The sequence below is a fragment of the Lynx rufus genome, unplaced genomic scaffold, assembly GCF_022079265.1.
Source record: "Lynx rufus isolate CCGP_SWC_20201006 ecotype Redwood Valley unplaced genomic scaffold, mLynRuf1.p SCAF_22, whole genome shotgun sequence".
In the NCBI taxonomy this organism is placed as follows: Eukaryota; Metazoa; Chordata; class Mammalia; order Carnivora; family Felidae; genus Lynx; species Lynx rufus.
The window spans coordinates 22,747,314-22,765,859 of record NW_025814837.1 but is presented as its reverse complement, the minus strand read 5'-3'; the positions used below and the strand labels follow the sequence as shown (position 1 = coordinate 22,765,859).

The window sequence follows — 18,546 nt, the reverse complement described above, 5'->3', positions numbered from 1 at the left end:
ATTTTCCTCAAGAAACTACATATCCAAGAGATGGTTGCTGAGTTCCTGGTCTCTAAATACTTAATCAACATTACAGTAGCAGTTCACTTATATGGATGGAAGAAGAGGACTGGAAGACGAGTACCAGCTAATAACCAGTATTTTTTTAATTAAAAAAAATTGTAAGGAATTCAAGGAGGTGCAGTTACAGCAACAAAGTAGTTAAAACAACCATCACCAGTTTTTCAAGTGGTCCAGAAAATCTTTAGTTAGATATATGCAAAACTAGCTGAAGAAGGGGAAATTCCTCTTGAGAGCCAAGGAATGTCAGTGTACAACTGACTTGGGTCCTTGCATGATGCTTATCTCATAATTTGTTAGAATTTTTGTTTATTTTTCTTTGGATTGTGTTAATGATATTAAGTCTTGCTTACTTCGTTTATTATTTGTCGTAGTTTTCTATGGCAAGTTCTAAGCCATCTCACTTTTGACCTGGCATGGAGAAATCTAATACTGTACTTCCTTTAAAGTATCTTCATTTGGCCTCAGTGTGATACACTGGTGTGCTCCTGTTAGTGGTGAGTTTATAGCAACAAATTTGTTTCTAAAAGAGAGAAGTGTCACACTTTTAAAATTATTTACAATTTTTAAATTTGATAATAATATGGCTTGCATTCCAACAGGATTTCTTGAGTGTAGGTGAAATGGGGTGACCTAGTCCTAGTACAGAAAATTGTTTATGTACTTAGGGTGTCATCTCTGAGTGTCACCATGGCGACAGGGTCATTTCACACCGCTATTCAGAGGGTGAAATGAGAAAAGAAAGAGAAACATTTAAACAGAAACAGTTGTGATTAACAGGACGTGGATGGGCACACACACCCACACACACAGCCACAGCCACAGCCACTGAAGCAGCTGCCATGGGAATTTGGAGCAGAGCAGAGCAGTCCCCATTTGTTTCTGGCTTTATTTTATTGGAAGTGTTGTCCAGAATTGGTGACACAAGTCAAGCCATGATTCTTCTCATCCCTTAATTGGGCTGTTTAGCTTTGTGATCTTAATGATCAAACAGATACACTTGATAGCTACAGCCAACAACTCTCAGTATAATCTCTCTGGTCTCAGAATATTGGGTGAAAGTTTGACCTAGAACATTAGTGTCAGAAGGGTTCAGCTTCAAAGATTTTTTAGTCCCAAACTCCCTAAAATGGGATATGTTAACTGAAGATATTCTAGGCCCTAGAGTAAATGTGATAAATTAACCCTTGAATTTTGTAGAAGAAACCTTTATTCAGTCACTTTTTTTTCATATTAAATGGATGCATCAGAGTAGAATGCAAAATGTGTTAAATTTTAAAGGTTAAAATATAAGTTGTCAACAAGATTACCTTTGAGAAAGATACTTTAAGTTGGGCCTCAGGAGACCCTTCCAGTTTTTTCTCCTCTGTTCCTGAAAAGACCCAAATGCATTTGATTTTTCATTCATTCAAAGCTCAAGTGAAATAGTCACTGGCTACCCTGTTCAGAGAGTTGGGGATTGTATGAGGATATAATGAAACACTAGAACCTTGAGTAAACTAGCCATTATCCAATAAGCAGTTAAATTGTAAATGTTTGAAAAACCTCAGAGAATTATCAAGAGGAATTTTGCTCTTGGTTTTGAAGAATGCATATAAGTCCCTTTTTTCGTAAGTAAACAGTGAATTATAAGTAATTCCAGATATAAGAAGAAAAACTTCATTAGTATAGATGATGAGAGCCATTCTGGCTCAAGGAACTCTGTAGTCCTTTGTGTGTGGGCCTCTGTCGTGAGTGCTCTTGAAGATACGGACATGTACTTGAGTTAATTCCTTTGCTGTAGAATAATTATGGTAAAGATTATGAATTGTTTGTAACTGAGGCTTTAAAAAGTATTTTCATCATGAGTTTGTTCTAGTAAGAACTTTTTAGTGTTCTTTACCTCGTCATGGGTATTTCAGTAGAAATAAGTTGCTATTCCACAGTTTGACCACTGGGGGGATGTAGGTTATTTTCATTTTTTGTATCAAAGTCTGAATATAACTTGTGTAAGTACTTCTGTGGAACCAGTTTAGCTCAACCTCAAATAAGCAGATTTCAGGTTAAGAAGTTTTAAGTAAATCCCTGTGCCACCTTTAAAAGCTTTTTAATACTTAATCTCCTAAGTCTCATATACTTAGGGGATCAGTAGTGAAAAGAAACAAAGATGTGTATTTTACTAGCATCATTATCAGCTGTGGAGTCTAAACAAGATTCCGAGTCTCCTGACTAGCATTTTAGCTTTGTTTCCCCAAGATAGACCTTTTCTTGAAAGATTTAAGTCTAGGAAAAGTAAAAAGTAGTCTTTCTTGACTACTTACCATTCATTATCTTTGCCTGTAGAGGAAAAGTTTGACAGTACAGTAACATTTTTCTCTGAAAAACCATGTGGATAATTAAGAATTATTCATTGTAATTTTAACTTTTATTGACCAAGTCCAAAAAGTGCCACCACTCAAATGATGGGCTGGAACCAGAATGTCAGGTACTAACTGGAAGTCAGGTGATCCACAGTCACAGCTAGGGGAAGCTGGAGGTGTGTGCCTCTTACAAAATTGGTGTTTGGAAGATGCGCTCACCCTGTCTGGGTCCATGGTGCATGTTCACTTGCAGTCAGAACATTCTGTGAGTCATCAATCCAAACAAACAGTGAAACGATACCAAGACTTAAGAGAAAACTAAAGTGACTGGCCTAGGGGTTGATTATTGTGTAAGAGGTGTTTGAGGTGAAGGTTGCCCGAACAGAGGTCATACCCACTAATCTTAGGCTCTTGCCTCTCTTCTCTTGTTAGCCCTTTCTCTTTCCTTCTGGTCAACCACCATCCTCCTTTCCCTAGCACTTTCTCTTCTGGTCTCAGCATGGCATTATGGGAGAAAGCACCAAACCAGAAATCAGGTCCAACTAAATGGGTGGCCTTGGGCTAACTGCCTGATGTCTCTGTATGCCTCAGTTTACTCATTTTTAAAATGAAGTTTTTATTTTTCCCTTTTTCCAGTATCTTTATCCCTCCATTTACCTTTCTTAACAGTTTTCCCCTTTTCTTGTCATTCCACCTGTGTATTTTCTCATCACTTCCCAGTTTTATTTCCTCTGTTTTTCCTTTTTAACCCCTTTCTCATTTTCTTATGTAGTTTTTCCTTAATCTTCTTTTTCGTTCTCTTTTATTTGCTTCTCCCTCTCCCCGATGTCTTATTTCCCATTGGTAGCACCCCAATATCAGTTTTTTTTTCTTACTGCCGTCTGATGCCAGGGATCTAGAACTATAATAGGACATAGAGGAAGAGGTTTAAATTGTTATATGTTTAATATTTAGGCCAAAAAAAAAACACACTTCTCTTTTAAACGGAGGAATTTGTGTTAACTGTTATATACTGAGTTAGATAATAAGCACCAGTGGGCACTTTCATGTACTCCAGGCACACATTAATATCTGTAGGTTGGGCAGCAAGCAGTGTAACCTACTGAATCAAGCTAAATTTTTGCCACTTCTCATATTGGTGAATTTAGTTTTAAATTCTGCCATTTAATATTTTTATTATATGGATCTTAGCAATATATTGCTGTGGTAAACCTTACCCACCTCCCCTTACTTGGTCAAACATTTGGAAATACTGTCTTTTTGTGATGTTTAGACATAGAAAAAAAAGTTTAATAATTTGAACATTAAATACATGAGGATCAGCTAGTATATTGTTGATGAATTAACACAGTACTTCCATGGAATGATTAAAAATCCTGTCTTCATTTCTTCATTAGTAGAACTTCAACTAAACATCCTTTTTCTCAAGATTGTCTCAGGGCCCTACAGTAGTCCTTTGTCCAATAGAAATATAATGGGAGTCGTTTATGTAATTTTAAATTACATAAAGTAAAAAGAAAAGAAAAAAACAGGTAAAATATAATTTTAAGAGTATATCATATTCAACATGTCCAAAATAGTATCATTTTAACATGTATGTATAAAAAATTAGATTATTTCACTTTTTTTTAATTCTAGGTATAGTATTCTATACTTACAGCACATCTCAGTTGGTTCTAGCAACATTATAGATATAGCCACATGTGGTTGATGGCTAATTGTAAGGAACATCACAGCCCTAGACAACTGTATTGAGTAAAATAGTATACATATGTTGATTTACAGAAAGGTAGAAAGGAAATACCAGGAATGTTTGATTTTTACAGTGGTTCAATGTCATACTCTTCATTGTTGTACTACAGGTTAATATATAACAATATAATTAATAATATGTTAACATATAATTTATTATAAATTTTTGATTATTTACAGGGCTGAGTACACTATCTTCCATTCAGAAATTGTGAAAATAAATTGGGTCATGCCAATATGACAAAAAATTGTTGGTTACTGAGTTCTAGAAAGCATGTGTAACCTGCTGTCTTTGGGAAGCTTGTTGATGCTTAGAAAATATATGAAAACTATTTTCCCTTAAATGATTGTATAAGATTATTTCTCTATAAGTATAGTTGTTTTTATTTCTAAAAACGAGGATGTGATTGATTTGGAGAATCATTAACTCAATCCGTGTCCTGTGTGATGGAAGCTGTAGGGACCGTCATGTGATTGGGCAGGACTTGGTACCTATCAGTGTAAACACATGGCACAGCCTGTCCCATGCCCCTCCTTATCTTCTTTAGAGAGAAGGGGTTGAGGTGTTTTGAGCAAATCTTATTGGTAAAGACGTTGTATGTATTGCTTTTTTTTTTAAAGAACCATTTCCTTTCAGTTTTAGCCATATTACTGTGTGTGCAAACGGTTTGTACTCAGTTTGTCAGCAGAGTGGCTTTCCGTTTTGATAATTTAGAACTGTAACTTTGTCTCTGAAAAAAAGACATGATAAGCTAGTTCAGTTTTAAGATGTTTTACTTAGAAGATGATAGTACAGATGAAGAGAAGAAGGTTCGTGAAGGCCTATTAAGTGAAACTGAAGGTGTTTACCATGGAAAGGCCCCTGCTGGTATCCTGGTGAGTTACTTGCATCAGTGTCCTTCCCTTTGCTTGCTCGCTGGCTCAGTCTGTAGTCTAGAGGGAAGAGGGGGGGACACCCACCAAAAGAAAATGGCTAATGCCTTTTCTTTGGAAAATGTAACATCGTCACGGATTTTATTAACTTTTAATGTTACATTCAACAGAAATATCTGGTACTTCTTCTCCCTCATTCACGCTACACCATCTTTATACTCTTCTCTATTTTCTCTATTTCTCTATTAACAAATAACTTTCTGCCTAGAAAAATAATGAGGTTGCTGCTTATTTTTTTTAAACTAGGCTTCAGATTAAACCTATCTGGTTTCACATTTTTGCATCTCTAAGTACAGTAGTTGAGGAATAGAAAACATTTAAAAATTCTATGGTTTTTATTGCCCTAGCCGCAATTTTTTGAAAACTAAACTAATATTTTGAAACTGGCATTTTATTCTGTGATACAAAAGAATGCAGTCTTTCTTCTGTGATTACAAACAAAAAAATTTTATAAACTTGACTTATGTGGGCAAAATGCAAATTGAGGTTTTTGTTTTTTGTTTTTTGTTTTTTTTGTTTAATCTAGATAAGATATAAAATAAAACAAGTCAGGAGCGCCTAGGTGGCTCAGTTGTTTGGTCGTCCGACTTTGGCTCAGGTCACGATCTTGTGGTTCATGGGTTCGAGCCCTGCATCGGGCTCTGTGCTGACTTCCTGGAGCCTGCTTCAGATTCTGTGTCTCCCTCAGTCTCTCTTCCCCTCCCCCGCTCATGGTCTGTCTGTCTCTCTCTCTCTCTCTCTCTCTCTCTCTCTCTCAAAAATAAGTAAACATTAAAAAGAAATTTAAATTAAAAAAAATCATACAGAAGTATAAGTTCTAGAAGTCTGCACTAAGGAAATAAAATCAGGTAAATAGAAGATAATATAATTTAACTCTACCTGTGGAACCTTTTCCTTTAAAAATAATCAGAAGTAAATACCATGAGGTAAAGGTATTTCTTAGAAGATTAAGAATGTTTGTTTTCATGAAAACAAGGGTAAAATCAGAACAGGTCGATAATTTCAAAAATCTGTGACCCATAATCATGTTGATTTTTAAAGTTACACAAATTTTTGTCACCTTTAAAAATGTTATCACATTTGTGTGCTTTTGCTTTTTGGACTTGATGAAAGTGTACTTGTTCAGGGTTCTGAGGAACTTATGGAACTGGACATTGTTTGAATATGAATGGAAGTTAGGTATACAGGGAGAGGTAATTTACTTTTGAAATTTCCTTTTTAATAGTATATATTTATGGCTTCATGCACATTGGTCATAAAGATCAGCAGAGAGAATAGTGAACATAGCTGAATCTTTATGAAATATTTAAAAAATTCTTTTAGTGAGTAGCACTAACACGCAAACCACCCATCACCAGAAAAAGTTCTTATGCTTCGTGCTACTCGTGTTTTCTAGAGAGAGGTCAATGGGTATTTGATTAGACTGCATTTTATTAACAGTTCCCTTTTATGTTAATGTTAGAACATTGAAATCCCATGAGTCACCTCCCCTGCCCCAAGAGAAACTTGGATTTTCTGGATGGCTAGATTTGATATCTGGATTTGATATCTGCTTAATGAACTGTATTGATTATATGAGAGTTAGACTTTATAACTTGGGTGTGTGTGTGTGTATGTGTGTGGTGAGCAGGGAGACAGAGAAACCTAGTTTTCAGGATCCAGGCCCTCGGTGACCCTGACTCTCCTTACTACTCATATGCCGCCTGGGCACACCTCTTGTTGGAAGGTGAATGAATGTCTCTATCTTAAAGGAGATGATTTTATGGATTTGGAACATAAATGTATAAAATCTAATAGTTTAAAAAACCATGAAAAGACTTACGTGCTTTGTTAGAAATTAGGAATTGAAAAAAAGGTTTCCATAATTTTTAAACAAGTGAAGATAATTCCTTTATTTGGTAAGAAAAAGACCAAATTATTTCATATTTAAATACTCTGAAGTTCCAAAATCTGCTGGCCTTAATTTCCACCACTTATTTAAATTAGGGCAACATATTGACTACAGGAGTTCTTAGCCAAACTTGTAATCCTAAGAAATACTTTTAGAATCAAATCTTTCTGTGGAGACTCTAGACAGCATCTGGCCATTCCTTTTAGAGATGAGAACCCCAACAGAGGCTGTAAGACCTGCTCATGGGGCAGAAGAGAGAACTTGACTTTGTGTTTTCATGTCCTCACCAGTGGCAGGGGACTCGAGGAAGCCAAGAAGGCAGTCCTTCTCCATCCTTGTCCCTCTGCACTCTTTGTCAGAGGACCTGGGCACTAGTGTGGTTGAGTCCAAAAGACTTGTTTTTGTTTTTGTAAGTGAGAATTTTGTATGTTTATATTATTTCAGCAAGGTTTACTAACAAACAGCGGTAGAAGATAGCAAGTCACCCTGTAGGTGGGGCGTGTGGCTTGGGGCAGAGCACTTTATACTGAACTAGAAAACCTCTGTGGAGATGGGGAAGCCTCCCCCTCAATCCCCAACCATAGCACATTTTGTCATTACTTCCTGCTGCCCGAAATCTTAGAACAACACTGGATGAATGGGTCCAAAACCAAACATGTTCTTCCAATCCAGCATGGACAGTGTTCACAAAATTAAATATTTAGTTGCATAGAATTTTATTTCCTTACAGAAATGTGGTGTTGTTTCCTGTGTGGGCAATTTGGGGGGAGTAAGTTTGCCTCTTTAATCCTGATGCCACAGATGAGCTCACCAGTTGTGGAGAGTAGCATAGAGGCTCTGGCCAGATATATGTCTAGGCTTTTTGAAAATTATTACCCATTTTTGTATGTGTGCCCCTATCTATTGTCAGAAATGAAAGACTTAGAGACGTGCATACACACAACTACTCCACAATTCTGTAGAGTGCATGACTGAATTATTAAAGAAAAAATTATTTTCATTCAGCAAATCTTGTGCCACACTGGATCTGTTAGATACTCACTTTTTTTTTTTTTTTTTTGCATTTACTAGTATGTCTGAATTGCTTGCTGCTCTGAGTTTGTAACACAACTGGACAGATTTCAGTAAGTGGCTATATAAATGCTGCCTCTTTTAGTTTACCCACATACCTGGTCCTGATTACATACTCCCTATTAGCTGAGCTTTTACCCATTTGATTGGAATAATCCCAATATTGCAGATTTGATCCAGGTGCTGGTGAGTCAGTCTCATGCATAGGAAAAAGAAGTTGTGATCCCATCACTGTCTTTAGATGTTACAAGTCAGGTGTCCGTCCAGTCTAGAGGAATTAGACACAGCTCTCTGAAAGGATTGAAATAAAAATCTTACCTCACTTGGAAAAAACATTTACCTTTTTATATTCTTTGTTTTATATTCATTTCTTAGGTATTAAATATTCAAAATCAGCCCATTTCTACTGAAGAAAAAATTATAGACTCCAGTTCTAGAGTAGATTATTTAAAAAAAATTTTTTTTAATGTTTGTTTATTTTTGAGAGAGAGCGCACGCAAGGGAGGGGCAGAAAGTAGGGGAGATACACAATCTGAAGCAGGCTCCAGGCTCTGAGCTGTCATCACAGAGCCCAACATAGGGCTGGAACTCACTCAGGATCTGTGAGATCATGACCTGAGCTGAAGTCAGACACTTAAATGACTGAGCCACCCAGGCACCCCTAGAGTAGATAATTTTTGTGTTTGTGTTTTACATTACTTAGCTAATTGAAAGTAGGGAAAATAATTTTTTTGGTTATTTTTCACTCTTGCTGGCTGTTCTAGAAAAATATATTTATTTGTCTCTTCTTTGAAGCCTATTGCATGATCTAGAATCATTGTCTGAGCTCTCTTTGCTTAACTTAAGATATTTAGGGAAGGTATTTTTCAAAGGGTAGGAGTAACAGTATGCTGATCTATTTTATTAGAGTACCATTTTAACTGTGATAAAATCATGTTTAGAACTTCGTGTGCCTTTGCTGTACCATCTTTTTTTTTTTTTTTTTTTTAAATTTTTTTTTTCAACGTTTATTTATTTTTGGGACAGAGAGAGACAGAGCATGAATGGGGGAGGGGCAGAGAGAGAGGGAGACACAGAATCGGAAACAGGCTCCAGGCTCTGAGCCATCAGCCCAGAGCCTGACGCGGGGCTCGAACTCCCGGACCGCAAGATCGTGACCTGGCTGAAGTCGGACGCCTAACCGGCTGCGCCACCCAGGCGCCCCAGTACCATCTTAACCATAGCTATATCTGTGTAGGAAAGACCTTCATCAGAAATTTGCCTAAAGTGAATCCCAGGAAAACCTGAAGGGAGAGTTATGTAATCTCCAGAATGTTACTGCATTCTCTGGAATTTATCTGAACTTCATTTGAACTGCAAATAGGCTATGATAAGTTAGGTCAAGGGGCAGTAGTTAAGATTGTAAAAGTCATTTGTCATCTTTTATATTCTAACAAAGCATGAAGTCATAACCATTATAGAGTGATACTCAGAATTTATTAGAAAAGTAATTCCTTTACGGGAAGTGAGGCAGGAGAGGAATAGGAAGTACACCCTTCAATTCTGTTCACTCCCCACTCAGTGATGTTCTCAAGAGGGGGCTAGGCATTGATCCCTTTGCTTGCAGTCATCAGACACAGCTTGGTGTAAGATGCCATTTTAGGGTCTCTTGGGGCTTTAAAAAGTACCTATACCTGTAATCTGGTGGGGGCGGGAGGGGGGGGTGGCCTGGTCATCAGGATACCTCAGAGCTCCTCCGTGATTCTAGTGACAGCCAAGGGCAGAGATTCCCATTTCCCAGACAATTAAAGGGGGCAGTAGAGCTTAGGAATTGTTTTGTTTTGTTTTTAAACCTGAACTATAGACTTTATTCATATTTTCCCCCGCTAAAGTCTTTTTTCTGTTTCAGGATCCAATCCAATATCCCAGCTTGGCGTTTGGTAATGTCACTGTAGTCTGCCAGTGACAGTTCCTCAGTCTTTCCTTATCTTTCATGACCTTAACACTTTCAGTGACTGTTGGTCAGGTATTTTGTCGAATTTTCTTCAATTTGAGTTTGTTTGGTGTTGTCTCCTAATAAGACAGAAGTCATGTATTTTTTGGCAACAATACCACAGACGTGATGTCATATCAGGAGTTCCATGATGCCAGTATGGGTTGTTGTTTTTTTTTTTTAAGTTTGTTTATTTTGAGAGAGAAAGCGTGAGTGGGAGAAGGCAGGAAAGAGAGAGAGAGAGAGAGAGAATATCCCAAGCAGGCTCTTCACTGTCAGCGCAGAACCCAATGCAGGATTTGAACTCCTGAGCTGTGAGATCATGACCTGAGCCAGGGTCAGGCACTTAACTGACTGAGCTACCCAGGCGCCTCATCAGTATGTTTTATTACTGGTGAAATTTCCCAAAGTCACTTGATTAAGGTGGTATCTGCCAGGTTTCTCTACTGTAAAGTTACTGTTTTTCCTTTTGTAATGAATATATGTCTTTGGGGAGACTTTAAGAATATGTGAACATCCTGTTTCTCCTCAAACTTTTGTCCTCTTATTTTTAAACATCCATTGCATGCCACAGTTATTAACTGTAGTGTTCTAATAGTGGTTTTCTATCTCCCTTATTCTTTATTAATTGGAATTCATCTTTAAGAGAAAACTGCCCCTTCTCCCTGCTTGCTTGCTTGCTTGGTTATGTATGTATGTAGGTCTGTCTGTCTGTCTGTCATTATGGACTCATGAGTGTTTTATTCTGAGGTTATAATACTAACATTTTGTTGCTCAGATTGTTCTAGCTTTAACCTTTGGGAGCTCTTTTCACGTTAGCTCCTGTGTTCCTTTAACATATCCCTGTTCTCTTGATTTTGAGCACTTTCCTACTTTTCTGGCACTGTTAGATGCTCCAGCATCAACTTGTATTTTTCCCTGTCTCCAGCCCTGGGATCAGTTACTTCTTCAAGGAGCCATGGTTGTTTTTATTGGAAGAATGGTATTTATACATCAAGATCTGGGCTCTAGGTGTGTTGGTTGCTTGTAATGGTATCCTTGATTCCAGATCCTCTTAACAGAGAAAGCTAGCATGTTAAATATGTATTCTAGTCCAGGCCTAAGCACATCTATATTTGTGCATCTGTCCATGGAGACTTCCAATTCTAGTCCAATACTACAGTGTTCATTTTAGCCTTCCTTCTAGGAAATTGTAGTTTTAGAAGCTTCCCAAGTGTTTATAATTAATCTTACTTGAGGATTGATGGCTTTTGGATATGTAAGGTACATTGTGTACCCAAAGGCTGTTGTGGCCTTGTTAAGTAGTCTTTCTTGATGAATACTCTTTGTTGTTGAATTATTTTCCATTCTTAGGTTAGTCATCATTTCTTACACTGAAAATAATTTTTATGTCACTCCTAGCCCTTGTAACTAAGGGAACTCAGCCAGCTAGGAGAAAAAGTCCCCAGTTTTTTATAGAGGAGTAGAAACCAGTCTCATGGCCAGCATTTTTACAAAAATTTGTCAGAGAAATTGAGTGCACATGAGGGAATGTTTAGTGGTTTGAATACACAGGGAGGCCATGTGTATATTAGTATACACACAACCAACTCAAATGACAAAAAGTTTCACAGTTGCACTAAAGCCAAATTTATTTGAGTCCTTGAATTGCCTTCTTTTTTGATAAGGCTGCCTGCATTCTTTTTCTGAAGCACAGCATTCTTTCTAAAGCAGGCACTTGGTCCATCAGACTTGCTGAGAGTAAACCCTCCAGACTTGGGCTGTTGAGGATGTGTAGACTGTGAAGTTAGGACCTGCACGCCCTTGTTAAGTTAGTATTTAAAGTAGGTGCAGTGACCTTCACATCCTACTGGAGTAATTCATCTGACATGTTCCTACCTGGACTTAACCAGGGTACCATATGATGGGATAGGGCTTGAGGGACTTTCAATCCAAGGAATTAACACAGATGGGACAAGTTTAAAATGTCTCATTCATCTGTGACACTAACTGAGGTTCTTTGGGGGGCATGAGAAGAAAATGAAATAAGTTTAACATGTCTTTCCTTAGACCTACAAACTACAGGAACATGTTTATTTGTTCCCAGTCTCACGGCTGTTATTTAACTGTAGAAGTCATGATGTCAATTCCTGATGTCTAAGTCACTGAGTAAAAAGAACTTCAAATAAAGTCATAATGTTTCAAAGGAAATTGTGTTCTACGAGTGTCTGGACTAAAGAGATAGTCATCACTGAAAATACAACATATGGTTTCCTTAGAAACCTGCTAAGATTGTGTGCCTTTCATGTGTGAAAGTGAGCCAGTCAATTAGATTTTAGAGTTCCTTATGGTTACCAGTGGTCATCACCAAAACAGGTTAGCCACACAATTCTCTTGTCCTAGAAAGTTTAGGATGAGAATGTGTTCCTTAAAACATATTTGTAACTGTAATATAATCATACCTTTAGGGCTCATCATAAAAAGCATAACATTTTTCATGTATGATAGCATGTGGAAGAATCATCATGGCTTTCTAAAAGCTACTTATGAAATTCCTATACATAGCTCTGAAAATTACATAAACTTATCAGCATTAGTGTTTTTAGAAGCTAATGGCCCCAGGATACAGTAAAAAGAGCCTGTATGAGACAGACACACCTGAGCTTTTGTCTGTGCATCACAGAGTAACTGTTTGACTTCATGTAAGTTGCTTATCTTCTCTGAGCCCCAATTTTATTGCTAGTATAATGCATATGATATTTACCTCACTTAATTGTGAGGATTAAATGAGAGCAGGTATATGAAATGGCATTTGGAAGGGATAAATGTTAGTGCCCTCTTCTCTTTTTTCCCCCATCCCCTCCCCATGGCTAATACTAGGAGGAATATGGAGTAAAAATCTGAATTGTTGGTTTTTTCAAGCATATGCATAGCCTAAAAGTTACAGTGTGAGTAAGTAGTTTGAATTTTCACCAGTGTTAAGTGAATCTTTATTTTAAGCAACTCCCACATGTGAAACTCTAAGTCCATAAAACAATCCAATTATTCCCACTTTGTAAAATGATTTAAAGAATGATTTTATTTTAATAGCAAACTCCTCTGAGTACACTGAAGATACCTTAAAAACAGTAGCTGCAAAATCACCCTTGCAAAATATATCTAAAGCAGTCTCACTCCTAAGTTATTTACCCAAATGAAATGAAATTATGTTCACACAAAAGCCTGTACACAAACATTTTTGATGGCTTTGTTTGTAATCAGCAAACACTGGAAACAACCCAGATGTCTTTCAGCTGGTAGATGGATAAACAGACTTTGGAACATCCAAACAGTAGAATACTCAGTACTTAACACCAGGGGACAAACTGTGGATACCTGCAACAATAATGATTAATCTCAAATGCATTATGTTAAGTGAAAGAAGCCATATTCAGAGGGCTACTGTATGGTTTCATTTATGTGACATTTTAGAAAAGGTAAAGATTATAGAGACAGAAAACCAGATCAGGGGTTAGCATGGGGATTGGATAAAGTATTGACCTGCAAAGGGGCATGGGGACATTTTGGGAAACTACCTAGTTGTGTATTTTGATTGTGGTGGTTATTACATGATTGCATGGTTAAAACTGTACACTAGAAAAGGCTTAATTTTACTTTATGTAAAATACACCTTTATTTTTTTTTGAAAAAATTTATTTTGAATAGTTCAAGGTGTAGCTATTTAAAATTTTAAAGTTGCATTTCATAGCTGACTTCATATGAACATTTAGCTAGAAGTTTTTATATGCTGATAGGTATAACCATTAGAGTAAGGTTGACTAATAATTTAATGTCTTTCATGATTATCCACTGAATCTTAAACTCATTACATTTCCTAATGATTTTACTTCTGTGTTTCTCTCTCGTCTCTGGTCAGGTTAAATGTCACCTGTAACATAACCTGTCACCTCATGTTACAAGTAGATTAGAACTGGGCATATTTTAGCCATGACAGGAAAAAATAACTAAATTATCAGAAATTGCCTTTGTTTCAAGGCAGTATTCTGTAATTTGGGAAATGAAGGGAGAAGAAGAAATACAAGAACAAGAACCATTAAATTTTACAGAGCTGCAGTAGTTTGAAACGAGTTTGGTCACAGGAGTGATGTGGCATTTGGGGCAAGGTTATTAGGGCCCACTTTTCCTTTGTGTGCTGCTCGCTACTTTAGGATCTGCTCAAGGAACACCTATTTTATTATGTATAATGAAATCTAAAGATATGTGTAAAAATGAACATTTAATTTTTTTTGCTCTGCATCAATTACATTGTTAAAGTATTTTTTTTTACAGTGCTGAACATTAGGGAAAAGAAACTGTTGCTACCAGCTGTTTACCTTGAAGGCTGTGCCTTATAGAATTGTAATTTTGGGCATTTTCATGTAAGTTAAAACTTGCTCGTAGGAGATGATCACCTGAGTCTGTTCCGTTTCATGCTGTTTTCTGTAATTGTCTTTGGTCACAGTATGATCTTTGTCACTTGCAGCCTTACCTCTGCCTCAGCTGTCTTCACCACACTGACTTCCCCTGACAGACCAGTGAGCGGTCCCTTCTTCTACAAGTTGCTGTAGAGCTGCTCAGCGTTCTTCAGAGCAGTTTGCATGGATGTCATTTGTTCTCACAGGGATATTTTTAGATTTACCCGTGGGAGGTGGGTGTTGTTCTTAATTGTCACTCACATACAGTAGATTTATGCAGGTTTTTTCTGTAAAGTCTAAACCAGCATCTGCAGAAAAGCATTAGTTTCAGAATATCTGAGCATCACTTTTGAAACATTGGGTTGGTCCCGGCTATTCTTGGCATTTTTCTTAATGTGTGGCTATGTGTATATATACATATATCTTCATTTACATCTTGAATTTCTCTCATGTTGGTTACAATACAAGACATTGTGTATATTTCTCCCTCTCCTTGCTGATTCTATTCACTAGATCTTGTATTCATCGATTCATACACATTCATCTCAAAATACTCATTAAGAACCTCCCTTTGTTAAGCACTGTGCCAGGCTTTGGGGAGACAGTGAAGCACACAAGAAGCAGCATACATGCTTTTACTTTCTTTGTCAGAACTTAGAGTTTGGAGGTGCATAAGCAAATGACTGAAGTGTGGTGAGTGCTTATGTGCTGCAGTAGGGAAAGGGCAGGACAGGGCAGCCACAAACCCCTTCTTGCCACCTGCTGCTTTCTTCTCAGCCCTTGAGCCCATGCCTCTACCTCCCCCCACCCCCATTTCTTTCTCATCTTTTGCATTGTGCTCTGTTTGTTCACAGTCTGTTGTGGGCACACTTTATTTGTTCTCATCTCCTCTTCATCCAGGAAGACTAAAACCTTGTTCCTCTTATAAAATATTAGATCAACAGCCAACAGTAGTAGTTGGATAGATTGAGAAGAAAACTTAGGTTGGATTACGGAGGATTGGCCTGAAAATTATTAGGTCAGTGACTGGGGGTACAAAGTGGGGAATTGATGGTTTTTGAAGATGAAATAGGTGACATAGTCCTTCTTCAAGTGTACCTGCTGAAAAGCTAAAGCAAATACTTGTGTAAAATTTTGGTCCACCACTAGGGAAAAAAAAGTATATTGCTGTGGTGGCCAAGTGTCTTCCCTTTTTTCAACCTTACTCAGCCCAAGATAATTGTTCATCTACTTTGTAGATAGTGAGTATGGTGAAATCATAGAGAAGTGAGCCCAGTAAGCAGAAATCTCGGCTTCCAAACTTCCTTAAAGAGAGTATGTTGTGACATATTTGAAATCTGAATTCATCAACTCACCAGCCAAGTTTAAGGCCAGCCTCATGCTTTTTCACTTAAAAAAAAAAAAAAAAAAAAACAGAAACAAGAAAACAAAAGCAAATTGTCAAATCTCTCTGTTGTACATATGAAATTAACATTGTGTGTTTATATTAAAAAAAAAAAGTCTGAGCTCAGGGCAGGAAGGCTTTCACTAATTTTCTCAGGGTGTTTTGGCCAGGTTGGGGGGATGGGAGGGGTGTTGTAGAGAGTTCCAGGTGGCTTTATCAGGTCAGAATCAGTATCAGCTTATCTGTATTTAACTACTGTGTTGGTAAATATCAGAATTGGACACTAAGCCAGGCAAACAAAGAAACTTCTAACCATTCATCAGTCAGAGAAATGATGAGAGAGCAAGGACTGGGGCTATGTGGCATCTCAGTGTCTTCAGCTGGTGGGCCTTTTGGATTGTTGCTCAAGTAGCTCAGCTAGTTTCTTACTTTGGCTCTCCATACATACCTCAAGAATATCTGTTTGGGTCAGATGTCTCCCCACCCCACTGTCAGCTGTGCCAAGGCCTAAGCCCCAAAGTACAGATTTACTTTGTAAATCTACTAGGGATTTACCCCTTTGTTTGGGGGTGGGGGGGGGAATCTCTGAGAGACAAAATCATTGTGATCCACGGGGCCTTATTGTTATGCTCTGAGCTAGCTATTGCATCTTGTATCTGTTCAAATTCTGAAACAGGAATATTGGGTCAGAAAATTCTCTCTTCAGGGGCACCTGGGTGGCTCAATTGTTTAAACCTCCAGTTCTTGATTTCGGCTCAGGTCATGATCTCACAATTGTGAGATTGAGCCCCACATTGGACTCCACACTGAGCATGGAGCCTGCTTGGGATTCTCTTTCTCTCTCTCTCTCAAAATAAATAAATAAATACATATATTTTAAAGAAAAGTCCTTCTTTGGACACAAATGGAAGAGCATTCCATGTTCATGGATTGGGAGAACAAACATTGTTAAAATGTCTTTACTACCCAAAACAATCTACACATTTGATGCAATCCCGATCAGAATACCACTGGCATTTTTCACAGAGCTAGAACAAAGAGTCCTAAAATTTGTATGGAACCACAAAAGACCCCAAATAGCCAAAGCAATCCCAAAAAAGAAAAATGCAACAGGAGGCATCACAATTCTGGATTTCCATCTATATTTCAAGACAGTATGGTATTGGCACAACAGCAGACACATAGATCAATGGAAAAGAATAGAAAACCCAGAAATAGACCCACAACTATATATGATCATCTAATCTTTAACAAAGCTGGAAAGAAGATCCAATGGAAAAAAGACAGTCTCTTCAACAAATGGTGTTGGGAAAACTGGACAACAACATGCAGAAGAATGAAACTGGACCATTTTCTTACATCATACCCCAAAATAAATTCAAAATGGATGAAAGACCTACACGTGATAAAGGACACTATCAAAATCCTAGAAGAGAACCCAGGCAGCAGCCTCTTTGACCTTGGCCAGAGAAAATTCTTACTAGACATGTTGCCAAAGGCAAGGGGAAAAAAAGCAAAAATAAACTATTGAGACTCCATCAAGATAAAAAATAAGATATCTTCATCAAAATAAAAAGCACAGGGAAGGAAACAATCAACAAAACTAAAAGGCAGCCTACAGAATGGGAGAAGATATATGTGGTAAAGGGTTAGTATCCAATATCTGTAAAGAACTTCAGACTCAACACCCAAAAAAACACATAATCCTTAAGAAATGTACAAAAGACATGAACAGATGCTTTTCCAAAGACCTCCAGATGGCTAACACACGTGAGAAGATACTCACCATCACTTATCATCAGGGGAATACAAATCAAAACCACGATGAGAAATCATCTCACACCTGTTAGAATGGCTAAAATTAACAACACAGGAAACAACAGGTGTTGGGGAGGATGCAGAGAAAGGGGAACCCTCTTACACTGTTGGTGGGAGTGCAAGCTGGTACAGCCACTCTGGAGAACAGTATGGAGGTTTCTTGAAAAGTCAAAAATAGAATTACCCTATGATCCAGCAATTGCACTACTGGGTATTTACCCAAAGGATACAAAAATACAGATTCAAAGGGGTACATGCATCCTGATGTTTATAGCAGCATTAGCAACAGTAGCCAAACTATGGAGAGAGCCCAAATGTCCATCAGCTAATAATGGATAAAGAAGATCACACACACACACACACACACACACACACACACACAGGAATATTAGCCATCAAAAAGAATGAAATCTTGCCATTTGCAATGATGTGGATGGAACTAGAGTGTATTAGGCTGAGCGAAATAAATCAGTCAGAGAAAGACAAATACCATATGATTTCACTCATATGTGGAATTTAAGAAACAAAACAGATGAACATATAGGAGGAGGGAAAGAGAGGGGAACAACTGTAAGAGACTCTTTAAGATAGAGAACAAAGAGGATTGATGGAAGTGGGTGGGGGGGGTGGCCTAGATGGGTGATGTGTATTAAGGAGGCCACTTATGAGCACTTGGTATTGTATGTAAGTGACGAATCACTGAATTCTACTCCTGAAACCAATACTGCACTGTATGATAACTAGAATTTAAATAAAAATGTGAAAAGAAAAAAAAAATCCCCTCTTCTCACCTGTCTATCCTAATGGTTGTTTTTGAATTGTGTGAGTTGTAATTAGGGAACGAACCCCTAAGGAGAGCAGTCTTCCCAGATCAGAATTTTTATAAATGAGGG

The 18,546-nt window shown here is 37.6% G+C and overlaps 1 protein-coding gene across 2 annotated transcripts in view; it reads left to right on the top strand.

The window, feature by feature from the left end:
- LPIN2 (lipin 2) overlaps positions 1 to 18,546 on the top strand; it is an 85,803-nt gene that overhangs the window by 15,208 nt on the left and 52,049 nt on the right. The window contains exon 1 of one of the 2 annotated variants that reach the window (XM_047087091.1): positions 4,847 to 5,027. The exons of the other annotated variant lie outside the window; for it this stretch is intronic. Coding sequence (XP_046943047.1) covers positions 4,920 to 5,027 — 108 coding nt within the window. The 5' untranslated portion in view covers positions 4,847 to 4,919. Of the gene's footprint in view, positions 1 to 4,846; positions 5,028 to 18,546 lie in introns of those variants that run through there. 2 annotated transcript variants of the gene reach the window in all.